Genomic DNA, 23,070 nt, shown 5'->3' on the forward strand with positions numbered 1-23,070 from the left:
AATGATATGTTGGTCATGTTGAGATTAATTGGTGATTCTAAATTGTCTGTAGGTGTGAATGTGAGTGTGCTTGGTTGTCTGTCTCTAAGTGTAGCCCTGTGATGGACTGGTGACCTGTCCAGGGTGTCCCCTGCCTTCACCCTGAGTCAGCTGGGATAGACTCCAGCCCCCCGTGACCCTAGTGAGGATTAAGCGATGTATAGATAATGGATGGATGGATGGATGGATGGATGTGATAATACAGAGATATTAAATGAGTATTAGTAGTTTCAAAACTGTAACTGTAAACCCTCAGTGAAAAGGCTCTTGTTAGTGTACATCCATTGAACTCTTTACGTTTCTGGTCACTTTCACTTGTGTATTATTTGCCTATTGCACCAGAATTTATAAGAACGAGTTGCAATGCAACCATAACCTGCCCGTATGTAGACATCTGAAACTCTGATTTAAGGTGAACTCTGAGAGACTTCAGCAAATGAGTGTGAAAACATCCTTCTACTGTCATTTTGCACAGTGAGGCCCAAGTGAAGTGACAAAAAAGGGAGCGAAACACATTTTCGACTGAAGGAGACTTTTAAGTTCTGAGCCTCAGTTCCTGCATCTTGGATTTGCCGTGACTCCAGTGACAGGTATGTCTAAATCTAAATATAAATAGGGACAAGCAAACTCTAATCTTACAATCAAGAAATATTACTATTCCAAACAGTGATATTTGTTTAACACAAAGCCTTACAAGCACTAGAGTAAGAAGTAAAAAATAAAAATCCATTTTAATATGTACACTGGGGATCCAGAAATACATTTTTGCACATATTGCTTGAGAGCCTAAACATCAGATTCACCCTCATTCCTGGTTGCGGGTCTGGTCACTGGCAGACAATGTTTTTGGCACACAGGCAGAAACAAATTGAAACTTGGGAGTGAAATACAAAATGCTTTTCTAAACAGCAGGGAGCAAGCACTCCAAGGAGAGAAAGCTAAACTCACCAACAATGGCTGCACCTGCTGAAAATTTATTTTGCCCTCATCCCCATCCGCTGTGCCAGCCACCAAAAATAGGAAATTAAGGTCCGAGGAGAGTGTGCTTCACTGACGTCACGTTACAAGATTTCTAAATGATGAAGTCCTTGGAGCTTTAAAAACTTCAAACAGTTACCTCCTGCTGTGCCCCCTTAGGGATTCAAGTGCAAAGATGCCTGGTGCCTTTAAACAGTTGTTTGGGGAGGAAAAAAACTTTTTCAGATTGAATCCAAGTGAATTCACCGGCAATAGCAATAGCTGTGTTAGTCATAAATGTAATGCATTTTGGCTTTATTTTGTAGTTGTTGTGGATTGTGATGTGTTAAAGAGAGCACAAAGAAGCAGCAATTAGTGTGAAATGGCTGACAGTCATGTTAAGGTAAAAAGAAAATGCGGCCTCTATGAAGAGAGGTTAACCAAGAGCAGCAAACTGTCTGTGGCATTTAAAGTCAAGTCCTGGGAGAGATGGTCCCTCTATTGCCCTTTACTGGTTGGCTGCAGGACACATTGAAATTCCACCCACTTCGATGAAAGTCAACAGCTCCAAAGCCAATTGATCATAAAAAAAAGCAAGTCGAATAGTAATAGCCAATACAGTCCACGATTTTATGATGATTTAGGGTAATTTCGCTCTTAGGAATATACTGTATGTGCATGAACTTCATGATGTGAAGGGTGGCAATGCATGTCTGCATAATCTTAGCGAATGGTGTAAAGTGCACGGGGCACAACACACAAAGAAAGAAAGGATGTGATAATGGTTTAAAAGCGGGTATATACAAAAAATAAAAATAAAAATCCATTTGGAGTGGAGCGGTCACAAAGTGTAAGAAGTGCAAAGTTGCAGTTTGAAGTGTGATAGTTTAATATGGTGCAAATCAAGGTGGCATCACTAGAATCATGTCTATTCCCAGACACGGTGCAGCCATAAACAAGTGATGGTCAAAGTGATTTAAAGGAAAATATTTAATATATAATGCAACAATCAGCACATAAGAAAGAAAAAATGCTGCATTCATATCTAGGGAGACTTGTGAAGGAGCTGTGAACTCCAATAAGCTGCCTTGAAAAATGAATAAATATCAGAAAAATGAACTGGGAATGTGGCATTAGATGAAAAGACCTCATCTCTGCTGAGAACTTAAAGCTACATTAGCAGGTACTACAATAAGACAGATAATGAGTGAGACAGCGTTTTATGAGTGTAATGCTGAATCAGTGGAGTGTTCTCTTAAAAGTACCTACATATGGGCAAAACTTCAAAATGAAAAAGCAAGCTCCACAGAACGGAAGAGGCAGCAGGTAACGAGTAGAATAAACCATATTTCTGAGTTGAAAACTGGTGAATTCGGGGAAAACATTCACGATAAGTACGTCCAACGTGACATGTACACGTAGCCAGGCTCTGGGCTTCTTCACTGACCGCAGCATATGGAGACGCAGGCTGTTTTTCCATCTGATTCATTTTTCTACTTTTCTCTCTTGCTTCAAAAACATAAATCTGCCATATAAAATCTGACTTGCTGGGTTTTGTAAAATGCCAGTCCGAAGTCAACAGCAACTTTATTCATTACTTTGCACAGCGGCAGCGCAGATCTTCGGCATAAATACGAAGCTTTGTGGATTTGTCAACAGCAGCCACCTTCTGTGATTTTAAACCCCTCCGATAATGGCTTACATCTATATACATTTGAAAAAAAGCGTTTCTGTTCTGTCCTTATCATTCCAATACAATGTCCTAACCACCCACTGCAGGCTGTCTATGTAAGCAATATATAGAGGTGATGTGAAAGGGTGATGGAGGACTCCAACCTAACATCAAGTGCAATGAAGCGTAATACCTACCATATACATAGAGGATGTAGTCGTCGTAGGCCTCCCCCACTGCATTAGATGCCACGCAGCGATAGGTGCCGTTGTAGGACTTGTTGAGGTTCTCGATGTAGAGATCAGAGCCGGTGACCACGGCGTGAGGCGGCACATCCTCTTCTACTCTCAGCCAGTTGATCTGATGGGGACTGGAGAGCACAAATACCACACACATCACTCAGGCGCTGTCTATCCACGCTAGAAATCTGAAATAAAGGTCAAATCTGAGATCGTCCGAGGAGGGCCATTGGCAGGCCCTGTCTAATGATGTACTTTATACAGCATGCTAACAACTGGTAACATTTAAATGGTACAATGAAATGCAAAGGTTAAGAGGGTGTTTGGACTGGCAGGAAAAAAAAAAAAAGTGGGGGGATATACAGTGGAAAATATGAAACCAAACAGAAATGTCAAGTGTTGAAGTGCATCCATCTGCGCGAGTACTCACTGTGGTTTTCCTTCGGCGATACATGTCAAATCCAGATTGTCACCTTCTCTGGTTAAACCTTCAGGATATGTCACCACGATCTTCACTTCGGGTTTATCTGGAAATAAAAGAGATGAGAGTATTTACAATATCGTACTGTGGGGTTGTAAGTTTAAACATGACAGCCGTTTTTTTTTTTTTTAACCTGCAGCCATAGTGAAAGTTAAATCATTATTACGCTCTAAAGTGAAGCGCCGAAAGAAACAGTCCTCCAAATGAAAGAAAAACAGCCACGAGTGAAACATAGAGGAAGATGAAATGATCATCCTATGTGCTCGGCATCATCCAGTCGGCCCGCAGTACCTTACAGCGGAATGATTTTTTTTTTCTCTCTCTCTCTCTCTCTCTTATCAATGCTAGCCAAAGATTACCAAAATGTCAAGCGGTTCCAGTCAAGCTTTCTCTTTTTCCTTGAAAGGTCAAACAAAACAGTTATCTACCTGAAAAAAATTAATATTCTACACAGACTACAAAAGGATACCTTAACCTTTCTTTGATGTTTAACAGTGTAAGCGAGCTTGATTCAGCTCTTCAATCAATGCACTGTTAAAAAGAACACCTAAACATTATTTGACACCTGAGCACAATGTTCTGTCTTTTTTTTTTTTTTTTGTTTCCCCTGATGGTGACTGTATCCCCACGGGTTCAAGGCACTGCTGAGGTTTAAATGCCAGCTGCATGATCTATAGATAAGGTTGTGGAAAAAAACATACAGTACATCTATGATCCGATGGTCAGGAGATAAGCTACCTAAGACACATTTCACCATCCTAAAGAGCAGCCCTGCTTGGTTGGTAATCCGACTTGCGCACAACCTGGGCAGCAGTCATGTATTGTCATCCTATAATTTACAGCTTAGTACAAGTGCAGCAAACTACACCTGACCACACCCAAGTATAAAGTTGGGTTTAGGAGAGATTTTAGGCCACAGAAGTCAGTGGAGCAATGCTTCAAAATCTCGGGTATATTTCTTATAAATGCAGCTGTTGCGACTCTGTGGTTAATGCTAACTTTGCAGTCGCCAACTCCATTGTAGAGTTGAAGAAAGAAGGTAGATCCTACTGCATTTAACCACGATGGCCCTTCCAGATGGCTGCTTTCTGCATTTATTTTCAGTCAAACTTAGAGACAAAGAGTTTAACATAATTTAATCACAACCCCTTGAGGCTAGGATGATATTTGCTCAAAGATCTACAGAGAAGCTCCACTTATTTGTTGCGCACGATACACACAATCACCTAGATTGGTGCATTAACTCCTTCCACCCTTGCTGTATCAAATGCAACCATTTTTGAAGGTTATTAAGTGTAGAACATTCAGGACACACGCAGATGGAAAGCATTTATCGAGTTTCTTTTCTGTTGCTTTCAGTTCGGTAGCGTCGACTCAGTGTTACGAGGCTGATATTTACTCTCAAATCTACAGTTCTGCTTAGGTCAAGGTAGAACCGTGAATTTTTGCTGGAGTTTTCACAACCTCATTTCCAATAGGGAGACATCTTTTATTTCAAAATTCTCACCAATGTCTCTTATTCTTCGAGCCCAAGGTAGCTCATTTTGACCTTACAGCTGAGGAACGGTACTGAGTGAATTTGGGGATGTTTTTCTGGTTGGAAATATATATTTTTAAAAGCGTAGGTCTTAAAGGGGTTAATTTAACACAAGCGATTTTCATTGTGCGCAAAAAAAAAAATGTAATGTGCAAGTCTCAGTTCCACATGTCTCCCTATGGGTTTGGAAAATCAATAAAGCCTAATTCTGTTCTTCGTCGTCAATGTCGACACAGTAGTTAAGACTCTGGAGTATGTTTTGACTCTCTTCAAGTGGCATAAATGCATACCTGGTGACTTTCAAAGGAGTCTGTCAGTGGTCTCTGTGTGGCGTCTGTGTTGCTTGTTTGTCTGTGTACTTTCTTTGTTATTCTGCCTGTAAATTTTAAAGAATTTCTGTTGGCTTAATATTGTGTAATTGTGTTCATTAGTGGGTGGTCCCTTGTATAATCTGAAAGGTAGTAATGGGATTTATTATACCAAAACCACAGCCCCCCTACTAAGTAAAAGCCCCCCGAATTGCACAAGCATGAGATAGCCTCACTGTATGGGGCTTTGGTTTAGTTCGGGGATTGAAAACGTACAGTTCTGGGTCACTCACACAGCACTTCCAAGTGTCTTTGAGCCAGGAGGTCCTTTACAGCCGGGTGGTCAATGATGCAGTCCACTGACACTCCATCATCCTCTTTGGTGACAGAAAATCTCACCCGACTGCTGACAGCAAACAACCTCTCATCGATCTCTTCAACCGTTGTCTCACCTAGAAAAACCATCACAAGCACGACAGGAAAAACAGTTAATGCCTAAACAGCTCCAAAACAAAACCTCAAATCCTGCACTGCACCAACCGCGGCGGCTATAATGAGGCAAACAGCCATCGCCATTAAGAGCACATAACCTGTCAAAGCGGGGTACTTTCAGATGGCATTTACATTTAATTTATGATTCGATGGTGTGGCGTCCGGACAAGACTTTAGAGGACTCAGACGGGCCCAAGGCCTTGGATTCTGACGAGAACTGCGAGGAGCGCCTGGGTCATATCAAGCCCCCGATAATGAATGCTTCTGCTGCTTGAGGGTTGAGCATTGTTGGGGCTAACCCTGCAGTAATCTGCTGCCCACTAGGCCCTAGGCTGTCAGAGGGGCATTCATTTAGAGAGCATTACAATGCCACAGGGGCATCGCATTAGCCGCAGTGCTGAGTGTGATGGTTTACTCGCACTTAATGAAGTGAGGAAATAATTACAGCCCCACACTGACCTGCAGCACACTTCCATTTCAGCCTTGTCACAGGGGAGCCCGGCTGGACTCTGGGAGGGCAAAACACTGTTGTTCCACAGTTGATGATCACCAACACACACATATGTGGCCTCTTGATGGATATTAACCCCATGCAACATACACCCACTCACCCAAGACCTGCCTACATAAAATTTAAAGTACTGGGATCAGTAAGTGGTCAGTGCACTTGTGGGCATTAAATTTGACCATTCGGCCAACTGTGGTGAGAGAACAGGCTGTTTGAAAAGCACACTGGCCATGTGAGAAGGGTAAGTGAGTAATAACAGTAGCAGTAATAATAATAATAACAGCAGGGATAAAAAAGTGTGACACTGTGAAGAGACTGCATAAAAAAAAATAAATGGCTTTCATTTCAGAAACTGTGATTATCTCGCTGTTTTGTCCAAAATGACTGAAGGTATTATAGGATGTAGAATGCAAACTGTTTTGTAGCTATAAAAGCACGTATCTGATGTTGTTCATTTTTCGCCATTAACTGTAGAAACATCAAAATTCAAGCCAAAACACTTTTAGTGGGAGTCCTGTAAACATCAGTAACTTCGTCCTTGCCAACAGAAACCTCACAATAAGAGCTGTGTTGTCACCATGCAATCACAAGACCACGGCGCAGCGCATTAGATCACATTTGTAAGGTCAATGAGGGCATTTCCAAGTACACCTGCCAGAAGCAGCGCCCTGTGAGCCAAAGAGTTGGATGGAGTGGAGTGTGAATTGGAGGGATGTGGCGATTAGTCATAATTCTCTCGGCCAGTCACACTAATTGCCTCATAACAATCACAGCGCTGCATTTGGACCGCGCAACACCAACGATCGTCTAAGTGTACGGCACGTCGCACTGTATGCATCTAACAAAATCCTTGTTCTCCATCTCTTTTCGACTGCGTGATACACATTTCAGGCATTGTGTAGTGAATGAATGGAAAATCTATGATGTTCATATTTATATTAGCCACACCTTGCTAGTACCAAATTCAACCCCCTTTCACCTTCAAAACTACCTGAATTCTTCGTTTTTTTAGAGATTCTGGTACATCATGTTGACATGACAGCATCATTCAGTTGCTGCAGATTTGTGAACAGCGTCTTCCTGATACGAGACCTGGTGAGTGTGGAACCCATTTCATGTCAGAGATGATGTGAGCTTTGTGACATGGTGCCTTCTCCTGGTGAAAGTAGCCATTAGAAGATGATGATAATGGGATGGACGCGGCCAGCTACTGGTCAGTACTCAGACTGTGACATTTAAATGATGCCACTAAGGGGTCCAAGCTGTACCAAGAAAAATATCCCCAACACCATTACACCACCAGCAGCCTGAAATGTTGATACAAGGCAAGATGGGTCCATGCTTTCATGCTGTTTAGGGCAAATTCCAACCCTATATCTGAAATTTGCAGCATAAATCGAGACTCATCAGACCAGGAAACATTTTTCCAAACTTTCATTGTTAAAAATTTGGTGAGTCTCTGTTTCCCTGTCGACAGAATTAGCATCTGATGTGCTCTTCTACTGCTATAACCCATCGGCTTCAAGGTTTGGTGTGTTGTGCGTCCTGAGATGCTTTTCTGCATACCTTGGTTGTAACATGTACTTCTTTTGCCTTTAGCTCAGCCATTGTTCTCTGACATCTGGCATTTCCAAGGTATTTCTGCTCACAGAAGCGCTGCTCACTGGATGTTTTTTTTTTCTTTTTCAAACCATCCTATTTTCCCTTTTTTTAAAATAATCAGAGCGCTTCCATTAACCATGTCCCATTCTGATGCTTCAGTAGTTCCTCTTGAGCATGTTTACATACTTAAATGCATTAAGTTCCACTTGATGTGACTAGTTAGTGTTTTAAATATTGGCAAGTCTATCACATAATCACACATAACAGGCCTTTCACACATTTTCATTTATTGCGAAGCAGGAAGTTTTTATTCACAGCTCGCTCAGAATCACTCATTTGGACAACATAAATCTGCAGCGATAGCATCATATTTTTATATTTTCTATTCTGGTTCTATTGACCTGCAGCGACAACCAAGTGCTTCGACCAACTTTGCTGGAAGTGTGTCTTGCTCGCTGCATCGCTGTGCACCCACATACACAGCGAGGGCAGAGGAGGCACTTATGTGACTTCCAAAAGTTTGTTTGTGGAGGTATTGAAAGTCCAATCATGTCCTCTGTACTTAATGTAATGTACAGTTACAGACTGTTTTTGTAGTATGAAGCAAGTAGAAATTAAGAAAAAACACATCTGATTTTGATTTAATTAGATTTGGTTATGCTTCATGTGCCATGTCATGACCTTACTCCCCCCAGTGGCAGGTTTGTGGACGGCTCTACTGCGAACTTTCCGAAAGAAAAAAGAAAAAAGAAAAAAAAAAACGAGCTGACTGTATACAATTTCAAAGAGACAGTTTCCAGCAAATTAGCACCATCCTGTCTTGTAGTGTCTCATCTACAAGAAAGTCCCATGATGTCGCGTCTCTAATTCGACCTCTGCGCTGTGCAAAATACCGAAGGGACAAGCAAAACACAATTCAAGGTCAGGAAAATAGCACAGCTTGCACTTGTCTCTGCATTGTTGGAGGGGGGCAAGAAAGAGTCTTTAATTTGACTTCTAGTATCAATTATTTTTGGTCGCCGTGCTTCTTGCTGAATTGTTTTATTACGAGAAACGACTGAGAAAACTTCTGAGAAGTTCTGAGTCACGTTTTGAAGATCAGACTCATAAAGACGGAGCCATTACCGATGTACAGGCCAGCCGACGCTTGTCAATTATCAGTGTCATCCAGGCCCAGATGAGGAAAACAACTGTGGATCAGGTCAAGGAAGGACTCGAATCTGAATGCAGAGGAGATTTGAGAGTTGCAGCAGAGATGTCAAATCAAACGCTCTTGTGAGCATCGAGCACTGATCAATCCCAGTGCAATCAAGCATAGCCTCTTCTCAGGGTGACATTTTCTTTCAGTCAGTTTCTAACCCGAGTCTTCTGCCTGCCAACACACTGCCGAGCCGCCGATGATCAAACTGTTTCGACACGGCTTAGACAGTAAACTGCTGGAGCTCTGGTATTACCGCGAGTAAAGCAGGCTCAAATGAAGATAATACACATCTTATACTCGCTCCACCCACAATATTTTTCCCATTAGACCAAAGGTTTGCAAACTGTGAGATGAATTGTTGAGAATCGCTTTGTGGCCCGCAAGGAGGGATGTGAGAAAAAGACAGTGTGTGTGAAATGAAAGGGAAAGTTGGTTGCTGTCGTGGCCTCTGATTTGGCCTGTTTACCAGCGTGGTGAGCAGTTGGGAGCTGCTGTGACACGAGGCTCTTAGAGGTGATTAAAGTGCTCCTCAATTGCCGCAATTTGTCAAAATTGGTACTCCATCTCGGAGACGTGACACATATTTTAGGATTCAGTGTGACTTATACTATCCAAGGCTATCATTAACTCCAATGTCATTGTGAATAAACATCCATAAATCTGCTTAGAAAACATTAAAAAAAAACGGCGCTTCTTGTTACCAGTGTATCAAAATACGCTTGTGATTTTCACATCCTTGAGAATATTGTAATGAAGGAGGAGATAATAGTTAATTTGGCCTACGTTTGATGAAATCAATCTGCTAAAAGGTAAATACAAATAAGCTAAAAAAAAGTTCAAGATGTCGTCAACTGACTCTATTTTGCTTTCTGCTCATTTCACACAAAGCTCCCGACACTTAGAGGATAAAAAAATCAAAGTAAGACAAAGAATAATAATGAAAGTCACAAAGCCATGAGAGGGCAAAATTGTTAACATATCAATTATAAACCAATAATAATAATAATGATAATAATAATAATAATAAAATCTTGGTTATAAGACAAAACTTTCTGCAACCTGAAAGTTAATATTATTGGCTTTTAATCAGTGTATATTATTTAACTAATTACTTTAGATATCAACAGGGCCATTTATTACAGATTTACTAAAAACCGGAAAATACTGACTTGAATTCACAGATTTACTTACAGGTTATTAAGCCTTATAATGTGATAAGACGATCTAATATTAACTGTCAATTACTTGATTTTTATTTATTTATTAAACTGTATCCTCTTCAGGGGATGGAATTTCAGTGAAACCTTGAGATTGGAATATGTATTTGTGAGGGCATTTTTTTTTTTGTATCACTTACTCATGTAATTGCTCAGTTTATCATCTATAAACCCGCAACCCAAGTGAGGATTAAGCGGTATATAGATAATGTATAGGTGAATGGATTGATCATTTACTGATGTAATACTCATGTAATCTGTTTCTTTTTTTATGATCTATTTAGGACATCAACTGCTCATGCGATGTTGGACACGTATTTTTTTTCCCAGCTACCCTTGTGCAGGTGTCTCTATGATGCACAGATGATGTCTTTATCTCACTGACGTGTGCATTAACCACTCGCCTGTTCTGACACTTCAAAGACAAGAATCTGAACAAAGGCATGAATTGTGTGCGCATAAGCTAATAAAACCCACGCTATCATAAGACCTTGTGTCTGCAACAGAGGACACTGGTTATTGGGCAACAAACATCACAAACTTGACCTTATGGCTGTAAGATGAAATGTACATACAGGTTCTTCAGAGAATCAAAAAGTGGGTGAGTAGAATGTAATTATTTTCATCTAAAATGTATAAATGGGAAAAGAAAGGTCATTCTTCTGTTTGTGAGTATTTGTTCAAAATTGAAAAATTCCTTTTCAGTATTCACAAATATGATTTCTGAAGGTCCAGTAAAAAAACATGTTAACGCTACTTCAAATTAAAAATAAGACCAAATAAACTAAAAACATTTTTAAAAAATAAATGTAATCAGCAAAGAGAGTCCCAAAATGATTTTCACTGACTATTGATTGATGCCACGATCCGAAATCTCTTAAAGCGGAATTTGAAATTAGAGCTTTAATGCTTGAGCGGCAGTATTATTTTTTGTATTTGTAATTAGCTTTAAGTTTTAGGCAGTGCTGCACCAAATCAAAACTTAATATTTATAGTTAAAAAAAAATTTCTAATTTCTAAGATTCCTAACTTTGCAAAGCATGCAGCCTCACACGACCACATGCAGACTTTAAAAACACATAATTAAATGTAGCCGTGTGACGAAACAAATCTCCTCTTGTACTTCAGCAGCTGAGCACCGAGCTCCACTACATTTAAATAATATTGCAGCTGTCATTTATGCTAACAAGCATTTTGCCACCTTGTGCGCTGAGTCCCTTGCAGGCCGGAGCCCATCAGTCCCGTACCTGCCAGCATGATAAATGGTTGCAAAACCAATTCGCCCAATTTGATGGCGCGTTTAAATTAAGACAGCGAATTTCTTTTTTTGTCCATTACGACCGTCTTGCCTGCACGCGGACGTTAAGACAAACATGATCAGAGAGATTCTGTAAAACCGCTGTGACGTGTGCCTTTGAATCTCAATACGTGCAGGAGCTAATGAATTGTTTAGCACGTCCATAATGAGAAGTGATTTGTGTTTCCTGGGGTATAGGAGGACGTGACTTTCTGGCTCTCTTTATGTATCCACTGCCACTATGGATTAGCCCTGCTCAGCATGTCAGTGGCATTTCGCTGATCTAACCATCCTGTTGTCTCTCCCTCCCCTACACAACACTCGACAACTCATAAACAGAAATTGACTTCGACTCCTGTAGGGAACACTGGAGGCACAGATGGCATTTAGCTTCAGATTCGCTCTTGTCTAAATATTTCATCTCTCAACAAGCCAAATGAATCCTCTCCATTCTAATACATATATAATTTGACAACAAGCTCAGAGACATCCACTCTGAGTAAATACGATATGACTAAAATGAATATCCCCCTTGCTGTACAATAAGTATATAATGAATAATTGATGACCCCTAATCATAACTGAGAGGTAATAAGGATTTTTCACCACCCCAGATTATATACCTCTTTCTGCAACAGCCTGCAGCCAGCCAAAGGCGCTGAAATGAAGACAAAATGCGCTGATCCCAGTTCATAACCATGTTTACCATGTATAGATGGTTATATATACAAGAGATTTATAGTTTTAAAAGCACATCTTATCAGCAGTGGCGGTGTAACTAAATGTTCACGGTAAATATTTAAGCAATTTTAAATCCAAACATGCATCTGTGAAATGAAAGCCACAGAATGAAAGTGCCTTCGAGGCAAATGTTTGATGAGATTTATAAGAAACATAACATGAGCCGCCTGAATATGCAGCTCCTGCAGTTGTGAATGCACAGTTTGATCATTTTGTAATTTGATCGTTGAGTTTCATGTATTTTACAGGCCCATCTAGGGATGCAATTGCAAATTAGCTGTGGTATGCGGCAGTGGTTTGTGCTACATATGGCCCTTATACATTAAATAAAAATACATACTGTAACTGAGCCAGTAGCCCAGCGTTCAGGTCAGGGGAGGTTCACACACACATACAGAACACAAAAGAGGAAAAAAAAGAAAGAAAGAATGTACTCCTCTGTCTGTATATGCCAGGTAGGATTATCTTCCTATACGTGTCAGTCAACATAATCAGTACAACACGCATTAATGTTTCAGAGTAAAACTACATTTTGTTCGCAGAGGAAGCGCCTCCAGAGAGCAGGACTTGCAGAGAAGTGGACAGGCCTGGAGCATGTGAAGCAAACTGGGAGAGGCTGTTATTCTACCGACCTGTCAGTTCCTCCTCCCCTTTCATCCATCTGATGGAGGCGGCTGGCTTGCTGCCCATGGCTGTGCAGGTGAGCTCCGTCTCGTTCCCCTCGCTGACCACGTCCTCACGGCTCTCGATGATTGGGCTGCCTGGCGGGACTGACCCACAGCAATGGCAACGGTCAGGAAGACATGGCAATATTTGTACACACACACACACAAAATATGTTAACCTTTAAATAATAATGCTACAAATGCTGAAGCAGTCATTAATCGGAATTTATATGCCGCCAAGTTATGTACCACAGCTCATTTCAGAGCCGTTTTGCACTTTGATCCGCCTCTCTGAAATCAGAAAGGTACCTATTTATACTTACTCTCACTGACTTTACATCATTTGCAAGTTAGTCTTGTGACATGACTTCACCCAAAACAAACACAAATCAACCAGATAACCTGAGAAACCATCATCTTATGTGTAGAATAAAAGTAAAGCCTGCTCTTGGCTGTTGCTCCATTTTCTATCTTTCCGTTTGTCAACTGCTACCAAGATGCTGTTAAAGCATCTACAGCTACTTTGGTGAGAGAAAAAAAAACTACATGTAAATGCAATAAACAAGAACTTCTGGTTTATGCACCGACATCTACACGTTTGCATTTTACTACCAGTTTCATAAAAGGTGACTAATATTGCACTTTTGTGCTTTCAGAGAGACTGGGCTCCTGTATGAATGAATGCTCAATCTATGAAGCGAGATAATAAAAACTCACAACTGTGATGCATTGTGTTTGCTGAATGCTAATGCCAAACATGGGAACACGCTGACGTCAAACAACCACTTAACACCCTGCTTTGTCTTGAACACACCCTCGTCACAAATTCATATGCAACATCTAATATGTCCACAACTGCTGCACTCTCAATCTTTCCTGCAGCCCACACGGCTAACGGTTGTGTATGAGGATAGAGTGGGAGGGCGAACATGATGTTGCCCTGTGGGGTAGGTCATTGATTTTTCAGAGATTTTTTGGGGGAGTCTAAGAGAGAATCACTGAATCTTCTATAAGAAAAAAGAAAAATCTGTTGTGGGCTGCAAGGTGGCTCGGTGGTTAGCACCTCTGCCTCACAGCAGGAAGAGCCTGGTGAGGACACCCGGGATCTTTCTGCGTGGAGTTTGCATGTTCTCCCCGTGCAGCGTGGGTTCTCTCTGGGTTCTCCGGATTCCTCTCACAAGGTCCAAAAACATGTTGAGGTTAATTGGTGATTCTAAATTGTCCGTAGCTGTGAATGTGAGTGTGCTTGGTTGTCTGTCTCTAAGTGTAGCCCTGTGATAGACTGGTGACCTGTCCAGGGTGTCCCCTGCCTTCACCATGAGTCAGCTGGGATAGACTCCAGCCCCCCCGGGGACTCCAGGGAGGCTAGATAATGTATGGCTGGAACTTCTGTTGAAATAAATGTGACCACACTCAATTGATACTGCAATCAATTAAGTATACATTTCATTTACTATTTCAACCATTAGGTTACACTTTTTTTTTTGTTTTGTTTGGGCAGCTGTGGCTCAGGTGGTAGAGCGGTTGTCCTCTGATCGTAAGGTTGGCAGTTCGATCCCCGCCTCCTCCACAGTCGAAGTGTCCTTGGGCAAGACACTGAACCCGAAGTTGCTCCCAGTGGCAGGCTAACGCCTTGCATGGCAGCCACTGGTGTGTGAATGTGTGTGTGAATGTGTGAATGAGAAACATTGTAAAACGCTTTGAGTTAGAAAAGCGCTATTTAAGTGCAGACCATTTACCATTTACCATTCTGATCACTTACGAGAAACACAAACAAGTCGTTCGTACTTACACATGCAGCAGCTACGGTCACGATATGCCACCAGGTGAATGCAGGGCCAGTATCTCTCTCTGTTAGCTCTATTTTTGGCATCCATGGTTTCTATCAACTCCTGAGGGAAATATTTGTCTCTTTAGCTGCTACATGCTCCGCTATGTTCTCGACTTGTGTATACAGAAAGCGTCTCACATGCAATTTTCAGTTGTTCAGACCCGTCTGAAGGAACAGATAAGCTCCTGCAGGTGTGTATAAAGGCAGCGTGTTTTACTTGTGCCATTCGCCCGTAAACACAACCTAATTCTCCACGTCTGGCTGAAAATGACACACTATAAAAGCTGATGCGTGTGAGCCAAACTAAACAAAAAGCTCAAACTTGCTGTAAAGCCGAGGCGGGCAGCAGATACGGGTAAAGACTTAATCACTAGATCTCTTTCTTTCTGTCATTTGATAAATGGTTCGTGAAAAATATCATTTACAGCCACTTTAAGTTATTAAAGTTCATCCTACATTTCTGGGAAGTCCATCCAAAGGTTGTCTAGATGTTTCAATCAAAAACTATGAATGCCAACCTTATAATGGTGTGATAGAAAAATTCTAGGAATCCCCCAAAGTCTGTCGGCTCCAGATCACAAATATTTGCAGAAAATGTCACGGCAATCCATCAGTAATATCTCATGTTTGGACAAGTCATCATCTCTAATAGGTGAGCAAAAGGAATCCGTGATACATTCAATAATTCATGCATAAAATCATCAATTAGTTGTGCATAATTAAGCATTAGTTACCCAAAAATTTGATGCCCAGAAGTATACGTGATCACAACCTATGCTGACACGGGTGCAAAAGCAGGATAAGTCACGGTTCCCCCCCCCGACTCTCTTCCCCTTGTATTAGTCATCACAGCAAACTTGCTGAACTCCAGTTACTTGAAAGCAAAAAAGTCAGCAGGGTGCTTATTTCAAGGACTCTTCAATGCAACCCTTGGTTCAGAAATACTGCAGCTAGGTTTCAATTGTACAACTAGAGTAATTACTTTAAAGTGCTTTTAATTCCTTTCAATCCCCCAGGATGTCTGCATGTATAATAAAGCTTAACTAGAATAATTTCACTCCAAAGCATCAAAGTGTGGCACAGCTGACTCTCAATAGGGAATCGTTTGGAGCAGCCAAGTCAACATTCACCGGGATTCACAGAGTCAACACAGCTGCCAGAACCAATGCGGTCTGAGCCATCAGTTTCAGCATCTGCTCCTTTTCGTTATGCTGTTGAGCACCGCGAGAGCCTAATTGGCTGACATTTTGTTTCAGTTGCTAAAGATAACAGGATCAAAGATTACTATTATTTCACATTCACTATCTATAATGGAGCGAAATACAATAAAAGTGCATGCATGCGTGTGTGTGTGTGTGTGTGTGTGTGTGTGAGGTTCACACATGCGTCCTCACACCTACCCAGGACAGTGATGTCTGCGTAGGCTTCCTGAGGAGGATCTGTGTAGAGCTGGCACACATAGCGTCCCTCATCGCTGAGTGACACATTGGACAGAGACACCCGCAGTTCGTTGTCAGAGAAATTCACCAGCTGGAACCGGCTGTCCTTGAGAGCTGTGGGGATACATGTGAGACAGAGACAGTGAGGATACAGAGTACAGGGACACAAACACGAGACAAGGGGTGAGAAGGGAAAGGGAAAGGGGAGAATGGGAAGTGGAGAGTGGTGAGAATGGATGGAGGAAGGAGACACCGGGAGAAAATGAGACCGAGGAGGAGGAGGAGGAGGAGGAAGAGAGAAAGTGGGGGTGAGTGCTGCCCTTTTTTTTCTGGGCTTTCTCCTTAATTGAGTAAAAGAAAAGTGAGTTTCAAAATGATTCATACAAGTTGATTTATAAAGTAGCTTTACAGTCCACGGAGCACTTGCAAAGACAGGAAAGTGTGAAGAGTGCTCATGAGGACTCCTAACAAGCTAGGAACTCTTAAAATGGGCTGCGGCTGGTCATGGATGGATGCATCAAACTCACATATTCCAGAAAAAGGAGAAGCATTCAAACATACATAATGAATTAAATCACAGTGTGGAGGTAGAGAGGCTCGGATGTCTGAGACTCCAAATCAGAAGTAGCCAGGAATCTGTATACTAATGCGGGTGGAGATTGGCTGAATTTTCTATAAATGTCATCAAACTGGGTTAGCCCCTGTCTCTCAGTTTTTACTCAGTGCTTTTCATTTGGGTCAGCCCTCATCCCTGAGCACTCTTTTACATAAACAGCTTCGGTTGATTTGATTGGGAGCCCTTTTGATGTTTTGACCTGCCTTCTTTATCAAGTCCTCTCTGCGTCTGCCGAGCTAACGAACTATATTCAGCCTCTGTTTAAAGCACGGGGAGTTTATTATTCCCATCAGGCTTTACACTTAGCATCATGATCATTACCCAAGGTCTTCGGGGCAGTTCCAACATGAAACCTCATCCCCCGATATAATTTGAGAGCTCTTTGGAAGTCTCTCCTCAAAGGGAAACAATGACACTGATGCACTTTGAGTGTCGGAGCACCTGCTCGGGAGGGAAACCCTTCACATCTAAGATGCTGAATGCAGTTTATAGGAGGCTGTTTCATAACTGACTGACTGCTTACGTAAGAGCACGGAGGGTGCACAGTGCCTCGTCTTCATTAGAATGTGCACATTTTCATCAAAGTACGTCTAAAAATGACACTCATAGGTGATTAATCCGCTGATTGTTTTCTAAGTTGACGATTTGATCTTTAAAATGTCAGAAAATAATGAACAATTTCCATCAAAATAACACATTAAACTTTCTACAGATTTCCACCAAAGTAGCTAGTTCACATTCAAAAATAACAATAAAACCAATTTGCTTCCCTCTTGCTGCTAACGTAAGGTTACTGGAATTATTTTAGCCCAAAAACACGCAAAAAAAAAGAAAATGAGGACTTGATTTCCATTTACCAGGAGCTCAGAAACACCATGATTCCAAATAATGGGAATGAATACTATTGTTTCATCATGGTTGTGGTTATTTTAAATCAGCAATTTCTGTATTTGTGCTTTTAGTTTGACTTTTCATACCAGTTTAAAGATGTAATGTCATGTATTTCCTTGCACCGGTCACAATTTAGGAACATTTGGCTCAAAATGTGTTTTAAAGTCCTACTATCTCTATTTTTAAACAATATCTTTAATATGTCTTATTTAGCCATGAGTGTAACCTTGTGAAGAATTATTTAAACCCGCAGCGACGTTTCTGGCCACTTGGACGCAGCAGAATAGCAATAGTTGCTTACTGGCATGGAGCAACATTGTCATCAATTTGGGGTCTGGTTGGACACCTGAAAATTCACTTTTGTCTTTTCCGCTGTAAACACCAGCTTGCTGCGGCTACAAACGGCGCCATGTGAAAGCAAATGCAAACCGTAAAGGTGCGGCCAGACAGCTAAACGATAAACTGAAACTCGAACGAACTCTCCCACAATGTCGAGCTTGTACAATTTCACTACAAAAGTAATGATTATAACTGCTCGGGTTTTCAGAGGCTTTAAACCTGCAGGGGTTTAATGCTGAGAGGAAAGCCTTTTGACAGGGTATCACTTTAAACATTAAACCTTTGTAGCACAAAGTCAGACAACTCCTGAGGAAAGATGCAGTGAATAAATAATGGTGTTCTATTGCATCACCATCCAAGAGGTCCACCTTCGCTGATAAAGGCTCATTTTTCCCATTTCAGATGACAACTCTGCCAAATTGCATGTCATTTCGCATATATCTGGCAGAATAAATGCCTCGTCCTAACAAGACTCGCTCGGCTTCTACCTGTGACATAATTCATCTTTATTTGCCGCAACAGAAATTTGTTTATGTGGCCTGCGTTGGTACTGTAAAGCTGTTATCATTTCGGTATTTGTGTGCGTATCTGTTTCTGTGGCTGCCGCTTCCCTCTTTGCTGCTGTTCTTGTAGCTCCTGGTGTGTCTCCGTGTCACTGCTGTTTACTTCCTTGTATACAAAGATCTGCCACTGTGTCGGGCGGCCCCGTTGACAGGTAACAATGCCACTGGCTGAGGGGGGTCCCCGCAGAACCAGCGGTCCTTTAGGAACACAGCCTAGAATAGTGCTGCCATGGGGTTCACTAGACCCCATTACCAGAAACACAAATACGCAGCAGCAGCCCAATAACACTTCGGCCGCCTGTCAAAGTCTGACATATAGTCAGATCTAATTGTAGAGAAACAAAACTGTTTGTTTTTTGTAATTGACAAAGGCGCTGCATTGACTTAGGCAGAGAAAATGACATGTTTAGAGGCCCACATGGAGCAGCTCAATAACGACTGAAGAGGAAAAAAGGTTGTCTTAACCTCGTGGAAAGATTTCCTTAACAGTACAGAGCTAATATTGATTGCCACTACAATGTAAGAGCGAATTATTCATTGTTTTCTATCTACTTCATATCTTTTCTATCTACTCCGGGGTGTCAGAATACATTTTTTTATTTTTTTTAAGGTGCAGAGCACAACACACTCTCTGCTTTACATCAGTCCATTCTTCTCTGCCATACTCTCAGGCAGCTTTGGGTATTTTGTACAAATATGACGACGATGTGTACTCAAACTCCCCTGATGCTTCTCGCAAGTGAGAAAATGGAACACACGTCTCGCTACCTAGACTTGTGAAATAACAGCTGGGATGCAATATAGACTGAAATGAAGGGTGTTTCACGTTCACCTTGAATCTTGGCTCAGATCCCAGATATAAACAAGTAAAAAAGCAGAGACAAAAACTCGGTTCAAAGTAGAAGTAGCCCATATGCTCATGCATAATCATAATGTTCAATATCCTAATCTAAGAGATTATCGTAAAATCGAACAGTGACAAGGACACAAAAGTATTCCCATTATGGTAGCACTGTGAATTATCTCATAGTAATCTTGCAGCATTCTGAGCTTAATGACTTGTGTAAAAGAGCCAGAAAGTCAAGGACAGATGGAATCATGTTTGCACGGAAAATCTAACGTAAAGCTGGAGCTGGATCTTGTAGTGATATCTGATACCTCCACTGTAATGCAACAACCAGAGTGATTCCTTTGCAAAGGATGCACTGACAGTTGTAGCAGCTCTTCTCGTGCAACACAATCGCACAAATACGTTGAAACAAGCACACAGTCTGACATGTAGATGTTGTGGACACAGCGATGTAAAAAGGCACTGAATATAGAGGTGCACCGCTATTCTTATCCATTTTTTTTCCTGTAATAACATAGACTGTTGAGGCCTGCAGCTATTCATTATTAATCCGCAAATTATGCTCTTTGACAATCAATTAATTGTTTGATCTGAAAAACTGTGAAAACGTCTGGGGTCGTCACATTTGAGGAACACTACTTGATTATTCCTTTTCATTCAGGTTTCTGCTCTACTTAAGCATACATAATAAATGTTGTGTAAAAAGTGCGGATGGCAGAAATGATGACATTAGGTTGTGGGAAAGAGTGGTTGATAAGCAGAATGCCTCGTGTTGTTGTCTTATGGCTTCATCACTGGCATGTAAATAGGAAATTTAACTATCAAATAATAGATGCCTACAACATACAGTTCTGTGCTGGTATGCTACTGAGGAAAAGGTAACGGTAGGGTGAGATTTATCTCACAGTAAATCTAAAATTAGCATGATCTAATTGGTAGTAATTGTTGACATTTTGTTGTAGTGTAACATTTCTGATTGTGTGTAAATTGAAATGTAAAGTAAGTGTTTTCTATCAGAGGTCAACTGCTGAGTCTTTACAGTACAGACTAAGAATGGTGAAGAAGCTGTTCATCCTTTTGCTTACTCAGGATTATATTTAAAAAACTATAAAAGCAAGAAATTATGTGTAATTTTATTTTTTTTATTTATTTTTTTTTTTTACTGACGTCATTATGGAAATATTCTTGGTTTTAGATAGAAATCAAATCCAGATTAGCATTCATATTGGCAGAAAACCACATTTCCATCCACATTGCTCTCAGTTCTTATACACTGACCATGACTTTGCATTTCAAGACTAGATGAACTTAAAACTGCAGGAGCCGTGGTTGTCATCGTGTCTGAGGCACTTACGTCTAACATCTTTGAAGTAGATGGTCTGTCTGTTGGGGTTGAGCAGCTGGATGACGGAGTCGTCGTTGTTCTTCACTCTGCAGCTGATGGTGGCCGTTTCCCCCTCGATCACCGACACGTTGTCGGCTGCCAGGTTCTGACCTTCGACTTCGCAGCACAGGCAGAAAGCACACAAGGAGAAATGAAATTTCAAACGAGGAGCAAACATTCCTGTCGGGATATTTACAGTCTATTAAATATTTATATTGCTTACAACCGGGACTGCATGTCAACACATGCACAGAGTGAAGATACGTGAATAGGGCTGTGTAGATTGTCTGTTTGCAGCCATGTCTAATCCTTTTAATATAAGAGCCATGTGCAATGTTTGTCACTATTGATCTCCCCCAGCTCAGAGTGGGCCCTGTGAGTCAGTGCCAGATGGGCTGTAAGCTCTGCTGCCCACGAAGGTAGAGGGAGAGCGAGGAGAGGGTAGGAAGAGGAAGAAAAAAAAAAAAGAGACAAAGAGCGAGTGTAAGAAAGTGGCAAGTAGTAGATATGGGCGGGGTGGAGGAGGTGAGGAAGAGAGGGCGAGTTAAACAGAGCACGAGAGACCAGAGAGAGAGAGAGAGAGAGAGAGAGAGAGGAGATAGATGAGCCGAGCTGGATGCTGTTTATGGTTAAGCTTTATCAGAGCCCTCCATCTGAGGTTCCATGTGACCAATGTGTGCTCAGTGTGCTCAGCGGTTCTGTTCTGTATCTCGAGGAATAAAAGTGCTGTAAGGATCTGAGTCACTCTCTGTACACTGGCATTGTTGCCACCGACAGACCCTGGACCTTGTCATCGTAACTTACACCACACACCAAACCCCCGACACAAAAAGCCCGGCTTTGTCTCCCCCCCCACACACCCCCACCTTCCTGCCTCGTCTTTAGAGAGAAAGAGGAAGAGAATCAAAAGTCACCTTGTGCTATATTTATCTGGCAGGAGCCAAAAAAGCGTAAGGAGAATGAAGAATACGTTCTAATGCCTCAGATTCACACCAGTGGAGGAACACTCTCAGCCACAGCCCCCAAGAAAACATCAAAAGCACATTTGCATGCCCGAGTTGTCAGACACCTCTATTGCATTCTGACATTTACAAAGTGGAGGGGGGGAGAAAAAGCAAAAAAAAGAAACAGAAAAAGGAAAAAAAAAAAGAGAGAAAAAAAAAAACGCCTGCATTTTCAGATAGTGATAATGGGAATAGACAGGCAAACTAACATGATTCAAAATGAACTCTGTGAATGCGGCAAGCAATAAGAAATTAACCTCCTGTGGAGAAAAGCTCCTCAGACCTGTCTGATGCAATGAACTACCCATTTCATTCCACTCTGCTGCCAGGGCTCAGGTTCAGGACAAAAGGACGGTAATAGGTAAGAACAGACACAGATTATGTCCAAAAAGTACACAATGCAGCCAATTAAAGCTTGATAGCAAATCCACGCTAGATTTTAATGCGATTTATATTTACTGCTTATTAATATGCTTGACCATAATGTGATCAAATACTGGTGAATTGTACGCAGACATAAACCGAATTATAGACGGTGATATTCATGATTCTAGGTCGTACCTCCAAGTAGCCACTAGGGGCAGATAAACAAACACTAGATGCTAATAAGGGAGTACAGAATAGATAGAAATGCAGAGGTCCTCAATCTTTTTTTTTTTTTCAACAGCTGTTATATCACATATGTAATGAAGGTTTATTATCTGGATGTTATTACACACAAGTGGCCTTTTTATTTTATGTACCTGCTCTTTAAAAACTCACACACTCGTAGTACTATTATGTGAGTTTATTCAGTGAGAGCAAGACAGCACGTCAAGACTCAAAAGGTAACCGAGTGTTAATGAACCCGAGACCTCGTGTTCTGATTTTCACACAAGAACTTTCGTACTGAATAATTTTCTTGCTTTGTACAAAGATTGCACACAGGGCAAGACTGTGCAAATAAATTTGTGTTAAAGCAGGAGTTCGAGTAGCACAGAGCCAGAGTTATCTTCGGTGAAAAGAAGAAGTCCTGCGACGGGGAGCTACTGTGGTCCCTGCAGAGCCCTGATCTCAGCATCATAGAGTCAGTCTGGGATTAAATGAAGAGACAGAAGACACTGCGGCAGCTTAAGTCCACAAAAAAGAAAAAAAAAAAGCTGTGGTAAGTTCTTCAAAAAGCTTGGAAAAAGCTGCCTGCCAAGTACTTTAAAACTG

At 41.4% G+C, this 23,070-nt stretch overlaps 1 protein-coding gene across 1 annotated transcript in view; it reads right to left on the bottom strand.

Annotated features, from left to right (window-relative positions):
- LOC103356494 (cell adhesion molecule 1-like) overlaps positions 1-23,070 on the bottom strand; it is a 44,340-nt gene that overhangs the window by 18,525 nt on the left and 2,745 nt on the right. The window contains exons 2-7 of the mRNA XM_008280650.1: positions 20,840-20,986; positions 16,188-16,340; positions 12,924-13,061; positions 5,527-5,685; positions 3,338-3,434; positions 2,866-3,038 (exon numbers count right to left, since the gene is read on the bottom strand). Of these exons, the coding sequence (XP_008278872.1) occupies positions 2,866-3,038; positions 3,338-3,434; positions 5,527-5,685; positions 12,924-13,061; positions 16,188-16,340; positions 20,840-20,986 (867 nt within the window). The remainder of the gene's footprint in view (positions 1-2,865; positions 3,039-3,337; positions 3,435-5,526; positions 5,686-12,923; positions 13,062-16,187; positions 16,341-20,839; positions 20,987-23,070) is intronic.

The sequence above is a fragment of the Stegastes partitus genome, unplaced genomic scaffold (genome assembly GCF_000690725.1).
Source record: "Stegastes partitus isolate 25-593 unplaced genomic scaffold, Stegastes_partitus-1.0.2 Scaffold204, whole genome shotgun sequence".
NCBI lineage: Eukaryota > Metazoa > Chordata > Actinopteri > Pomacentridae > Stegastes > Stegastes partitus.